Below are 15,231 nucleotides of genomic sequence, written 5' to 3' on the forward strand. Positions count from 1 at the left end.
ATGTGGACTTCACCAGTTTCCTCATTTCCCTTTCCCCCACCTCACCCCAGTTCCAAACTCCCAGCTCAGCACTGTCCCCATGACTTGTCCTACCTGCCTATTTTCTTTTCCACCTATCCACTCCACCACCCTCCCTGACCTATCAGTTTCATCCCCTCCCCCACTCACCTACTGTACTCTATGCGAGTTTCTCCCACCCCCACCCTGCTCTCATTTATCTCTCCACCCTTCAGGCACTCTGCCTGAATTTCTGATGAAGGACTTTTGCCCGAAACGTTGATTTTACTGCTCCTCGGATGCTGTCTGAATTGCTGTGCTTTTTCAGCACCACTCTACTCTAGAATCTGGTTTCCAGCAGCTGCAGTCATTGTTTTTTACCTGTCTGACTGAAGGCAGAGATTGGCAAAGTTTGCAGATAACACGAAGTTAGGTGGACAGGCAGGTAGTGGTGAGGAGGTTGTAGAAAGATTTAGACAGTTTAGGAGAATGGTCCAGGAAATGGCTGATGAAATTTAATGTGAGCAAATGTGAGGTCTTGCACTTTGGGGAAAAAATGAACAGCATAGACTATTTACTAAATGGTGCGAAAATTCATAGATCCCTTTGTACTTTGGATTTGGGAGTGCTAGTCCAGGATTCTCTAAAGGTTGACTTGCAGGTTGAGTCTGTGGTTAAGAAAGCAAATATAATGTTGTCATTTATCTCAGGGTTGGAATGTAAAAGAATGATGTGCTACTGAACCTTTTATAAAGCTCTAGTTAGGCCCTATTTAGAATACTGTATCCAGTTTTGGGCCCCACACCTCAGGAAGGGCATACTGGCACTGGAGCGTGTCCAGCAGAGATTCACATGGATGATCCCTGAAATTGTAGGCCTAACATGCAATGAACGGCTGAGGATCCTGGGATTGTATTCATTAGAGCTGAAAAGTGTGTTGCTGGAAAAGCACAGCAGGTCAGGCAGCATCCAAGAAGCAGGAGAATCTACGTTTTGGGCATAAGCCCTTCTTCAGGAAGAAGGGCTTCTGCCCGAAACGTCAATTCTCCTGCTCCTTCGATGTTGCCTGACCTGTGCTTTTCCAGCAACACACTTTTCAGCTCTGATCTCCAGCATCTGCAGTGCTCACTTTTTCTCCTTGTATTCATTATAGTTTAGAAGGTTGAGGGGAGACCTAATAGAAACTTACAAGATAATACATGGCTTAGAAAGGATGGACGCGGGGATACTCGGACCCGTGGGCACAGCCTGAGAGTTATAGGCGGTCAACTTAAAACTAAAATGAGAAGACATTTCTTCAGCCAGAGACTGGTGGGCCTGTGGACTTCATTGCCACGGAGTGCAATGGAGGCTGGGATGTTAAATGTCTTCAAGGCAGAGATTGATAAATTCTTAATGTCACAAGAAATTAAGGGCAATGGGGAGAGTGTGGATAAGTGGAGTTGAAATGCCTATCAGCCATGATTGAATGGCAGAGCGGATGCGATGGGCTGAATGGCCTTACTTTAACTTCTATTTCTTATGGTCTAAATTGAGTTTTGTGAAACAAGAGGTTTAGCTGAGCGTGACTCAGATCAGATAAGAACTTGCAGTTAACAATGGAGTGCTGGAGGCAAGGGTAATGAGTTAACAAGGTGGAAAAGCATTCATTATGTAGAGCCATTTAACAATGTTGGAAGCATTCCGTATATAAGGTCAGTTTAACAGGTGAAGAGTATTCATTCTGTGAAGCCATTTATTCATTGTTGTGGTTCTGTTCGACGAGCTGGAAGTTTTTGTTGCAAACGTTTCGTCCCCTGTCTAGGTGACATCCTCAGTGCTTGGGAGCCTCCTGTGAAGCGCTTCTGTGGTGTTTCCTCCGGCATTTATAGTGGCCTGTCCCTGCCGCTTCCGGATGTCAGTCTCAGCTGTCCGCTGTAGTGGCCGGTATATTGGGCCCAGGTCTATGTGTTTGTTGATATGCTGGGTATCGGGTCCTTCGTTCTGGTGAGTTGTTGTCTGAGTGTGGCTGTTGGTTTGTGTCCTGTAGTGTACAAACTAATGTAGTGTACAAAATCCCATGCAAGGACTGCACAAAACACTATATAGGACAAACAGGAAGACAGCTAACGATCCGCATCCACGAACATCAACTAGCCACAAAACGACACTACCAGCTATCCCTAGTAGCCACACACGCAGACGACAACCAACATGAATTCGACTGGGACAACGCTACCATTCTAGGGCAAGCCAAACAAAGAACAGCCAGGGAATTCCTAGAAGCATGGCACTCATCCACAAACTCCATCAACAAACACATCGACCTGGACCCAATATACTGGCCACTACAGCGGGCAGCTGAAACTGACAACCGGAAGCGGCAGGGACAGGCCACTATAAATGCCGGAGGAAACACCACAGAAGCGCTTCACAGGAGGCTCCCAAGCACTGAGGATGTCACCTAGACAGGGGACGAAACGTTTGCAACAAAAACTTCCAGCTCAGCGAACAGAACCACAGCAACGAGCACCCGAGCTACAAATCTTCTCTCAAACTTTGAATTTATTCATTGTGTAACAACAGATGGCTTAATCTTTACTATTGACCCTCGCTGATTGTAATGGTACTCACTCAGTATGTATGTTGCCTTATCTGGATGTTTCTCCCTGTAAAATGACTATATAATTAATTAAGAAACCGCTGTTTGAGAGAGAAGACCGAGAACTCCTGTCTTTGTGCACAAGGGCAATCATTCTGACTCCTTCCAGGGCCCGGAATAAAGATAGAGGTAAAACCGTACTGTGTCTGAGTGTTTTGTTTTGACTGAGTGGGGTGGAAACAGGGCAACAATAAAACATTGGTTCAAGTTTTCCAGAATTTAATTGGAGGAAATTTATGTACAGGAAGATCGATCATTAATTTGACAATTTAGCAACAATGCTGGATCAAGAGAGGTTAGGTTAGAGAGAACTGGGTCTCACTAGAGTCAGATGTACAGCATGGAAACAGACCCTTCGGTCCAACTCATCCATGCCGACGAGATATCCCAACCCAGTCTAGTTCCACCTGCCAGCAACTGGCCCATATCCCTCCAAACCCTTCCTATTCATATACCCATCCAGATGGCTCTTAAATGTTGCAATTGTACCAGCCTCCACCACTTCCTCTGGCAGCTCATTCAATACACGTACTACCCTCTGTGTGGAAAAAGTTGTCCCTTAGGTCTCTCTTATATCTTTCCCCCCTCACCCTAAACCTATGCCCTCTAGTTCTGGACTCTTCGACCCCAGGGAAAAGACTTTGCCTATTTACCCTATCCATGCCCCTCATAATTTTGTAAACTTCTATAAGGTCACCCCTCAGCCTCCATCGCTCCAGGGAAAACAGCCCCAGCCTGTTCAGCCTCTCCCTGTAGCTCAAATCCTCCAACTCTGGCAACACCCTTGTAAATCTTTTCTGAACCCTTTCAAGTTTCACAGCATCTTTCTGATAGGAAGGAGACCAGAATTGCATGCAATATTCCAACAGTGGCCTAACCCATGTCCTGTACAGCCGCAACATGACCTCCAACTCCTGTACTCAATCCTCTGACCAATAAAGGAAAGCATACCTTCACCATCCTATCTACCTGTGACTCCACTTTCAAGGAGCTATGAACCTGCACGCCAAGGTCTCTTTGTTCAGCAACACTCCCTAGGACCTTATCATTAAATGTATAAGTCCTGCTAAGATTTGCTTTCCCATGATGCTTCCAGAACTTAACAGGGCTACAAATGTTCTAATATAGTTTGTTTTTTAATCATTGATGAGATATGGACATTTGATTGCTGGACTAACCATTATCACTTATCCCTAGTTACCCATGAGAAAATAGGGGTGGGCTTGCCACCTTGAACCGCTACAGTCCGTTTGGTGTAGATGGACAGATGCTGTGTTTTTAAGGGGAGAGATTCAGGATTTTCACCCAATAACCCTGAAGGAGCAGCAATGTATTTCTAAGGATGGTAGTAGTTGTAGGTTTGAAGCATGCAGTCTAAGCAGCTCAATGAATTTCTGCACATGCTGAGAAAGTGTCTAAGTTAATTGCACGTAGGGAAAGAGTTATGTTTAGGGTTGTTTGACAAAAGCTCAGCTAGCATGACTTTGACCAGATAAGAACTTGCAGTAAACAGTGAGGTGCTGGAGGCAAGGGTAGTGGTTTAACGAGGTGAAGAACATCTACTGTGTCATGCCAGATGGCTTAATCTTTACTGTTGATGTGGGCTATTGTAATGGTCACCCAATCAATATCTATATTGCCTTATTTGAGTGCTGCTCCCTGCAAGTCACTGTAATTCCTTAAGAATCTGCTGTTTGAGACAAAACCGCGAACTCTTGTCTCTCCAGGGCTCAGAATATAGATGAAGAAAGTAGAGCCATACTACACCTAAGTATTTGCTTTGACTGATATGGAAACTGGACGACAAAATATTGGTGAGCCAGGTAGGGGTCCAAACAAATAGTTACAATCTGACATTGTCAGTGATCACCTGGAACACTGGTAAGATTTTAAACCTTGGTCCTTCTCAATCTTCCTGTGTCAGAAACTGACCCCTCGTTCAACCCCTTTCTATTCTACGTACTCCTTGAATGGTAATTTAGTTCAGTTGAGAGACACCGTTTTGAAAACGCGCTGACAAACAGGGTTCTGGTCCACTGATCTTAATTGGGGTTCAAGTCCCTGAACACAGAGTAAGAAAAAGGGTTCGAGTCCCCATGAGATGTAAAGTGAGAAAGGGGGTTAAAGTCCCCTAGTAGCGAGGTTTGAGGCTCCAGTGCATTTTTTTTAAAAAAGTTAGAAACCAGGAACTTCAAAGAAAAAAATCTAAATAACTTCAAGTACCACCAAATTTTATCACCTCTGTCCCCCACACCTCTGCTTAGAAGTACTTTTAGGACAACGTGGCATTACTGGGAAAAGAGGGAGAGACTGGAGCCGGTCTGCACAAATCCCGTTAAGTGCATTGTCTACAGGAGAAACTTTGTCCGGGTTTTTGTTGTGGAGTCTGTTTCTGGGCTATGGACTCTCTTCTGGGGTGGGGGTGTCTTGGACTGTGGCACAGTGTGGTCCGATGCAAGGGGTTTCTCTTCTTATAAATGTAATTTCATCGAGAGGATGCAAAAATACCAAGAAATGCTGAAATTAAGGTTGTACTAACCCTTTGGTCGAAAAGAAGTTTCAATGTAAATTGTGCCATGCTGAGTGTTTTTGATATTTAAATATTTTGGTTTGTTAAAATACTGGTTCAGCAAATCCTTTTGAAGTGACTGTTCTGCCTTGTTTGAATCGTCAGGATCTCAACTCATTGTGCTTTATGGGCTATGTGATAGGGCAGATTTTGTTTTTACATTAATATTATACAACATTAGGACACTTTTAAAATTATCAAACATGTAACCTCAAAACAAATTGAGGACCTTGAACCCCTGTTTTGAAACAGCAGTTGTCAGTGGTCATGCTTTAGCCAGATGAGAGTATTGCATTAAAATATCTTTTTGCAGTGTTTTTAATGCGGAGTATTCACAAAAAGAGTGTTTTAATTTTGATTTAAGATTGTAGAGAATATTAAACTTGAGGCTGAGCTGTTTCAGTTCTGTCAATTATTAAGACTGCATTGGTCCCCTTCATATTGAAGGTTCAAAGAATGTTGATCTCTATCAAAGTTGTACAGTTACTGGTCTGTAATCACTAATTCCGACTGTTTGTTTTATTTGGGAAGTTTCGTTTGGAGAACCTATTTTAATCTATTCTGCATTTGCTTTCCATGAATATTTGAGATTTTAAATCTGAACTGAAACTGTCTTCAATGGCTAAAACACAGAAACATTTTGTTGTTTTCTTGTTGTTCCAAATTTTTGCAATACTTTTTCCTGACAGCTTTCACATTAGCCATGTATTAACTTGTTAAAGGAAAATAATTTTTGAATAACCTGAATGGGTCCCCCGAGGGTTTGAATTTAGGGCCATTCATTGTTGTTTATAATTGACTGAATTGTTTAGGCAGGACAATTTTAGAAGTTTATGGATTGTATAAAACTTGATAATATCTTAAATGGTGAACAGAGTAACAGACTTCAAGATGACTCTGTTTGTCTATTTCAACATTCTCAATCTAGTGTAGTTAAGTGTGACTGTCTCCATACTGATAGCCACCTTAGCAAGGAAGGAATGAGAGAAGAAATGCAAAGATACTTTCAGCAGCTAACATATTGTCTCTAGAGTTTCTCCATTCACAAGTAAAGCCCGCCACTCACCTCTCTACAACCTGATCCAATGGATTCAATCAGCTCTTCATTTAGGAGCATGAAAAGTGCAGAAGCTAACAATGGTGAAGAGGAGGTCCGTATGCGTTTTGTCAGTGGCTTTCCTATGCATATGAAACCATGTGAGCTTTACCTTCTCTTTCGATCATTTTTAAGGGATATGAAGGCTCACTGATCAGCCAGTTGGCTTTACGTTTGACAGCAGCAGGAGCAAAAGCAGCAAAGAATGCTGCGTTCACCTACCCTGCTGCAGCAGCTGCCACACTTCACACTCTGATGTGCTGGTATCCTCTATCTGAAGCATCTCTGCACAGATGGGAGTCTCGTCAGTTTTAAGTATTTAACTGCCCTTATCCAAGAATTCAGATTTCTCCGTGGAGTGATGCCGAAGGACAGACTGGATTTTGTTTTCAGGTTGGACCTTCCTGAAGGAGATTTTCAATAACTGGTTCGTCTCCACTCAACTTGGAGGGGGTGGAGTGGTCACTAAGGATTGTGGATTTAAGAACTTTACTGGTGAATTTTTTTTTTCCACATGGAAGGATCCTGTAGATTCTATCTACTGCATGGACGAGTAATTTTTATTATCATTGCATGTTGTTTGTCAATAGCTTAGTTACTGGCAGTAAGATTCTTATAAAGGTGGTAGTGTCATCTAGATGGTTATCACGCAAGGATAACAGGAGTGAATGAGAAAGTGTATAAGATATGAACGGTTAGGGAAAGAGTTAAGTTTAGGGTTGCTTGACAAAAACTCAGCTAATGTGACTTTGACCAGATAAGAAGTTGCAGTAAACAATGAGGTGCTGGAGGCAAGGATAGTGGTTTAGCAAGGTGAAGAACATCTATTGTGTAATACCAGTTAATGAGATGAAGAACATCTATTGCATCATGCCAGATGACTTAATCTTTACTGTTGATGCTTGCTGATTGTAACGGTCACCCAATCAGTATATATGTTGCCTTATTTGGATGCTGCTCCCTATAAGTGACTATAATTTCTTAAGAATCTGCTGGTCATGAGAAGACCGAGAACTCTCAGCTCTGCATACATGCACGATTGCTGTCTTTCCAGGGTTTGGGATAAAGATGAAGAAAGTAGAGCTATACTGTGTCTGAGTGTTTGCTATGATACGGAAACGGGGCAACTATGGGAGATGGTACACGTTGCTGCTACTGAGCATTGGTGATGGAGGGAATGATTGTTGATGTAGTGCCAATCAAGTGGGCTATTTTGCTCAGGGTGGTGTCCAGCTTCTCAAATATGGAACTGCAGTCATCCAGGTGTCAGGTTCTTTTCCTGAGGTTTCACACACCAGATGCAATTCTCACACACCAACACTTGCCATCAGTTAAAGTTTATTAAAACCTGTACAAGCTAGGTGACCCCTTTTGACCCTCTTCGCAGACATGTGACATAGAGTATAAGCGGCCCTGAACAAAGAAATCACATTCCTTTTTGCAGGTCAGTTGGTAATAGTCACAGATACTCTGGCCACTCCCCCTCAGTCACATTACCTCAGGTACAATTGGTCGGGGGGTGGGGGACAGTAGGATAAGGTCTTCCTCTGAGATGATGTAAATGCCCTAGTCCTGGGGAATCGTTGTGCAAATGATTTCCTGTCTCTGCAATTTCCCCAAGACAATGCAGGTGTGACGTACCAAGCTTTGGGGGATGGCTGTGAGAGCATTTCTGAATGGAAGGCACTGAATTAGTTTAATTTGATAATAACAGGAGAGGAGTAGTAGTAGACAGGAGATGACTGTCTAAATGGAGTGGGAGTCATCTGCATTCCTGCATGAATGTCATCCCTACCCATTTCCAGAATGTTCAGTCAGTGCAGTTTAACCCTTTAGTATAATACTAATGTGTGAGTGTGTGTGTGTGTGAGAGAGAGAGAGAGAGCGAAAGACCAATTTAATCTTTTAACATTACACAGGCAAGTGAGCAGTATTTCATCACATTTCTGATTGTGCCATGTAACTGGTGGACAGGCTTTGGGGAGTCGAAAGGGGAGTTTCCTGCTACAGGATTCCTAGTCTCTGACCTGATCTTGTATTGCATAATGTCTGTGGCTAGTCCAGTTCAGTTTCTGTTCAATGGTTACACCCAGGATATTGATAGTAGGGATTGAGTGATGGTAATGCCACTGAATATCTCTGGTCAATGTAGGAATGTTACTTGTAACTTTATGGCCCAAACCCAGATAATATCCAGGTCATGGTGCAGAACATTGTGGAGTGTTCAGCGAATGTTGCCATTTCTGACCTTTATGATGAAGGAAAGGTCATTTGAAGCTGACGAACATGGTTTGGCCTCACTCCTTTCTCTGGGGAGCCCTGCAGATGATCTGGAGCGGAGATAACTGACCTCTAACAACCATAACCATTTTTCTTTTGTGTTAAGTATGACTCCAACCAGTGGAGAGTTTATCCCAGATTCCCATCAATTGCAGTGTTTGTTAGATCATCTTCATGCTAGACTTCGGACAAATGCAGCTTAGATTACGAGGGCAGACACTGACAATGGTTAAGAATGTTTGTGCGTGCCTACATGTAGCCAGTTCAGCTTCCTCCCAACCACTGAATTTACTGTTCTGTTGTAAGGTGGGCAGTTACTAACTGCATACCTTCACCTTACCTCTGGAATTTAGCTGTTTTATCCATGTTTGAACCAAGTCTGTAATGATGTCAGGAGCTGAGTTGCTTTAACGAAACCCACCCAAGTGACTGTGAGCAGATTATTACTAAACAAGAGCTGCTTAATAGCTGTATTGATGATACCATATCTTAGTTTCATGATTCCTGAAGAAGGGCTCATGCCCGAAATGTCGATTCTCCTGCTGCTCGGATGCTGCCTGGCCTGCTGTGTTTTTCCAGCACCACATTTTTCAACTCTTAGTTTCATGATCGAGAGTAAAGTGATGATATGCTAGTTGGCAAGGTTGATTTTTGTCTTGCTCTTTAATATACCAGGACATGCTTGTGCAATTTTTCCATGTTGCCCAGTAGATACCAGTGTGGAAAGTTGCCCGGTATATCCAGTTAGAATTAGGCTATGTAATTATCACTTAAAATATGCATGCAAGCTTTTTACAATCAACTTTGCGCAATCTCATGCAGTAAATTCTGAGATGCCTTTGGCTTCTGCTTTATCCATTTGAAAGTGGCTTTGAACTAACCATACAGTTCTATGGTAATTAGTGAACTCCTTTCAGTTTTTTTCTAGGATAATGGTTAAGTGTGTGTGTCTCTGCCTGCAGCCAGTTCAATTTCTTCCTAATCGCAGAATTTACTGTTGTTGCTTTATTGAGGTGGGCAGTTACTAACTGCATATCTTCCCAAGGTTATCACCTGGGATGATTGGGTGCATTTCCTTTGAGTTAATTCAGGATGGCACTGGATGCAGTCTGGAAGTAAGTATAGCGAAGTGTGATCAAGCGATGTTTTTAAAAAAAACTTATAGATGCTAGAAATCTGAAACAGAAGTCAAATGTGCTGGAGAAATTCAGCAGGTCTGGCAACCTCTGTAGAGAGAAAAGGAGTGAACATGTATAGTCCAATGATCTTAGAACTGAAAATTGAAAATGTAATGTTTGCTCTGGTTAAAAATAGCTAAATTTTTGTTTAGCATTTCAGACTAATGTATCAAGATGTTTTGCACCTGGTAAGATTTGGTCATTATTTTTGCAGTTAGCTTTCCAGTGCAGGTTTGATGGCTTATTTCATTTTTATTGAAATGTACAATGGTTCTCCCAATCTCTGTTTCTAGGTCAGAAGACTTGTCTCCATTTGCATGGCACGTTTCCATACTTTTATGTTCCATATGATGGGTACGGGCAGCAACCAGAACGGCATCTTCGTCAGTTCGCTTTCAGCATCGACCGAGCACTAAATGTATCACTGGGTAATCCTTCCTCCAGTGTACAGCATGTGTTCAGGGTATCACTTGTATTGGGAATGTAAGTGGCATCAATTATCTAACAATGGGTGTTGTATGCTGGTTTGTTTGAGTAGTGAGTGTGTTTAAATGTTAATATTAATTTCTTCATTTGACTATGCTTTCATATATCTATTCTACCTGCAATACAGATATTTTGTACCTCCAAGATTATCTGAAAATTTAGATCAAAAATAGCAATAATAACCATTCCAGGTGGATGATCTAAAGGAAGGATCAGGGTCCAGATTTTTAGTACAAGTATATGTAAACCAAAGTGTTACAGTTATGCTTACTGCTTTACTGTACTATACTGCAGATGAACATTGATTTGGAAATGGTCAAAGGAAACAAGGACTATTTCATATTACAACTGTAGTTGGTCACCTGAAGTGGTATTATTTTTTGAAAACATTGGAATTTTGTAATTATACTTCACCAGAAAATAATTAGATATTTAAACTTGCAGCAAATAAGATTAGCACCTTGTCGCCAGCAGCAACACCATGCCTGTTCCATGCTGGGACTCTCATTTGAATCGCTTGAAGGCAACTAGCTGCATGCTGGGCTGCTGAACATTTCCAGCATTTTCTTGCTTTTTTTGTGACTGCCAATATCTGCAGTGTTTTGCAATGTGATGATGTGGAGTTATTTTGGATCTGCTGCCAAGAGGTAGCATATAAATGAAGAGGAGAGGCTTAAATATAATTCCTTGGGAGACAGCCGTGTAGGAATGAGATGTTCAGACCATGATTGATTAGTCAAGAGTGCAACTAAGTGAAGGCAGACCTATTGTGCAGGATAGTACACAATGGGTATAAGGGTGATGTGGTTTTTGAAGGCTGCAGAGAATATAAGGAGTGTTAGAATACTATAGCCACAGAATGAAATATTATAATTATTTAGAGCTGTTTTGTTACATAGCAGATATCTGAAAGAGAATTAAATGCTGAATTGCAGGAAAACAAGCATATGTTTACATATGACTTCCCATTCAAGGACTTTTAAGGAAAAGGAGACTGGAAATAGGTTGTGATGGTTGTTTTAAAAAGGTGGAAAGTAAGAGCTGGTGAGAGAACCATTTAGAATGTACAGTAGCATTGGTACAACACTTTTTTTAAGCCTGTAAGTAATTGGAGGGGAGATTATTCTTGGATGCAGATCTGCTTTAGAATGCAAGCATCGTGTGCCTGAAAAGCATTAGAATTGGGAGATAACCTGATGTACATTAAAGAGTTTTATTTATACGTGTATAGATCAAGAAAATAATGTTAAATGTTATACCACATCTTATAAGAATAATTTTTAATTGAGCAATTTTAAAAAGATTGGACAAAACTTTTCTGGTTAATGTTTTTAGGGCATAAACTTGATACTTGTAAGAAACTTTTCATTTGTTAACTTCTGCTATAATTCCATTTGGTGTTGTGGTTTATGTGTTAAATCATAAAATGTTCCATTTGTAATGTTGAGTTCGATACAAAGTGGTTAAAATCGTACTATTGTTTTGCAGGCCATTTTATGGCTTTCATGAGAGAGAAAAACAATTCATGAAGATTTACCTATACAATCCTTTGATGGTTAAAAGGTACAGTATGTTTCTTTACAGTTATAAACTTTTTTTAACCATTTGCATAATAAGTATTGAATTTAGTCTGTTATGGAACATTTCTATTTCTGGGTTAATATGGTTGAAAGATAAGTGTAACACTTTGTCAACTGACATAGTTACTTCTATCTGTCCTGAGCAATTCTTTTACATTGAGTGTAACATATGAAAATTGAGGTTTTTTTCTAAGTGATCCTACCTATTAGTGTTACAATCCAAATATTGCTGCTTGTCATAGAAATTGAGTCTAAAGAATGCAGAGAAATAAACATAGTCTTAAAACCCATTCACGTTACAGAAGAGGTGGTTCGGGAGGTTTGGAGAATATGAAGGTGGATTAAACCTCTGTGACCTGATCTAATGTATCCCAGAACGTTGTGGGAAGTAAGAGGAAATTGAGATCCCTTGCAGAAATATCTGCATCATCTATAACTACAATTGATGACTGGAAGGTGGCTAATGTTGTACCTTTGCTTAAGAAAGGGTGTAAGGAGAAACCGGGGATCTGTAGAACTGAGAGTCTGATTTACGTTGTGGGTAAATTATTGGTGATGATCATAAAAGGTAGGATTTATGGACATTTAGAAAGTTAAAAATTGATTTAAGGCTGGTCAGCAAGGCAAAAATTGATTTAAGGATAGTATGGTTTTGTGTGAGGAAAATAGTGTCTCACAAACTTGATTGAGTTTTTTTGAGGAAATTACCAAAAAGATTGGTAGATCAGTAGGTGTTGTTTATTTTGGATTTTAGTAAAGCCTTTGACAAGATACTGCATGATTGATAGACTAATTAATAAAGTTAGGTCACATGGGATTTATGGTGAGCTTGCCCGTTGGATACATAATTGGTTTGATGACAGGAGACAGTAATGGTGGAGTGTTGCTTCTCGGACTGGACCCCTGGGCCAGCAGTGTTCCACAGGGTTCAGTTATGGGTCCTTTTTTTTTTGTAATTTTTATATAAATGATTTGGATGAGAATGTAGAAGACAAGGTTAGTAAGGTTGTGACAAACCAAAATTGGTGGCATTGTGGACAGGTGAAGAACACTTTCTAACATCACAAATGGGTTTTGATTAAAATGGGGGTCAAGGGGCTAAAATGGCAGACGGAGTTCAATCTGGATAAATGTGAGGTATTGCATTTTGGTACAAACAAACAATTAATGGTAGGGCCTTGGGTAGTGTTGTAGAACAGAGGGACCTAGGGTGCAGGTACATAATTCTTTCAAGTTTGTGTCACATACAAACAGGATGGTTAAAAAGGTATTTGGCATGCTTGCCTGCATTGCTCAGTTATGAGTATATAAGTTGAGACATCATGTTGAGGTTGTATAAGACATGGGTGAGGCCTTTTCTGGAGTACGGTGTCCAGCTTTGGTAGCCCAGTCATAAGAAGGATATTATCAAGCTGGAGAAGGTTCAGAAGAGATTTACTGAGATGTTGCTGGTTATGGACTGTTTGAATTATAAAGGAAGGCTGGGATTTTTTTTGACTGGAGTGTAGGAGGCTGAAAGGCGATCTGATGGAAGTTTATGAAATAATGAAAGTTTAAAAATCACAACGCCAGGTTATAATCCAACATGTTTATTTGTAAGTACAGTGCTCCAAAAGCTAGTTCCTTCATCCGGTGGCTATGGAGCAGGATCATAAAACAGAATTTTTTTTTTTGAGCGGAAGTAAGGTCATTCGGCCCATCTAGTCCACTCTGCCATTCAATCATGGCTGATGGGCATTTCAACTCCACTTACCCGCATTCTCCCCATAGCCCTTAATTCCTTGTGACATCAATTTATAGCACAAGATCACAGTGTCATGCAACTAAAGCAATATAGTGAACAATTTATATGTAATAATGCAGAGTGGCCAGGCAGAGGCTGATAGCCAAGTTCGGTACCCATGAGGATGTTCTCAACCGGGACTTTGGATTCATGTCATACTACAGGTGACCCCACTACACTATATACATACTTTCGCGCACATGCGCACACACACGCAGACTCACTCTTACATATTCACCCTCATGCAGACCCTCTCTCATACATAGGCACTGTTTCTCATACATCTCCACACTCATACCCACTCGCAGATCCTGTCACAGGCTTATACTTCATCGCACTCACTCTCTCTCTACCAAGCATGCAAACCCTTGTTCTCATGTATGCACACCCATATCTATAGAGTGAATTTGAATTTGCATTTGCAGCTGTGCATTTATAGATTAATTTTATTTTGCTCACAAAGCACACAATCTGCAGGCTGTCAATCCATGTAACGTTTTATAAATTCCTACTTTGGAAATAGAACCAGCCTAACTCCGATTGGGATATGGGCAGGCTTTAACCTCCCACCTTTAATGTATTGGCTGAGCTGAGATGTCACTTTTTTTAATAAACTTTAACATGCCTTTACCTCGACAATGTGACTTAAAAGAAGTCCTGGGATTCACATTAATGAGCCGAAATCTGCAATCCATTCTAAAAGATGAAAGACTTAACAGCCATCTAGGTTTGTTCAAAATATTGTTTCATTTGCATGACACTGTAATCTTTTGCTATAAATTCTTTCTTATGATCCTGCTCCACAGCTACCTGATGAAGGAGCAGTGCTCCGAAAGCTAGTACTTCAAATAAACCTGTTGGACTTTATAATTTGGTGTTGTAATTTTTAACTTTGTCCACCACAATCCAAGACTGGCACCTCCACATCATGAAATAATGAAAGGTAAAGAAAGAAAGAGTTAATGGTCGTTGCCCTTTCCCTAGGATGGGGGATTTCAAGCCAAGAGGACACACTTTTAAGGTGAGAGGTTTAAAAAAAACACGAGGCAAATATTTTTACACAGAGGGTGGTTTGCGTGTGGAATGAACTTCCTGAGGAAGTGGTGGAAGTTGGTATAATTGCAACATTTTAAAAGATATTTGGATGCATACATGAATAGAAAAGGTTTGGAGGGATATGGGCCAGGAGCAGGCAGGTGTGACCAGTTTTTAGTTTGGGGATTACGTTCGGCATGGACTGGTTGGATTGAAGGGTCTGTTTCTGTGCTGTATGACTCTAAAGTGTATTGCATAACTCATCCTGGAAATTTCACATCACACCCTTCATTCTGTTATATTAAAATAGACACTTTCCATTCCATTGAGTGCCACTTAAGATCTAAATTCAAAAGTCAAACAAAATGTAATAAGGATGTAGTCCCTCGTAGATTTGGCACCTGCTTATTGCACATAATATTTGTGCAAAAAAAAAAAAGACTAATGTAGTAGGGTTCCCAAGTCTAGTTCCATTTTTGTCTTTTAGATTGTACTCTTATAAATTCATCAGTTGTTACAGCATTAGGACCTTTGTTTAAAAATGTCAGTTACCTTTGAAAGTCTTGATTCATAACTTATTGTTTCT

At 40.8% G+C, this 15,231-nt stretch overlaps 1 protein-coding gene across 1 annotated transcript in view; it reads left to right on the plus strand.

Moving 5' to 3' along the window:
- Positions 1–15,231, plus strand: part of rev3l (REV3 like, DNA directed polymerase zeta catalytic subunit) — a 203,894-nt gene that overhangs the window by 61,341 nt on the left and 127,322 nt on the right. The window contains exons 3-4 of the mRNA XM_043687151.1: positions 10,055–10,244; positions 11,736–11,810. Of these exons, the coding sequence (XP_043543086.1) occupies positions 10,055–10,244; positions 11,736–11,810 (265 nt within the window). The remainder of the gene's footprint in view (positions 1–10,054; positions 10,245–11,735; positions 11,811–15,231) is intronic.

Source organism: Chiloscyllium plagiosum, chromosome 3, assembly GCF_004010195.1.
Source record: "Chiloscyllium plagiosum isolate BGI_BamShark_2017 chromosome 3, ASM401019v2, whole genome shotgun sequence".
NCBI lineage: Eukaryota > Metazoa > Chordata > Chondrichthyes > Orectolobiformes > Hemiscylliidae > Chiloscyllium > Chiloscyllium plagiosum.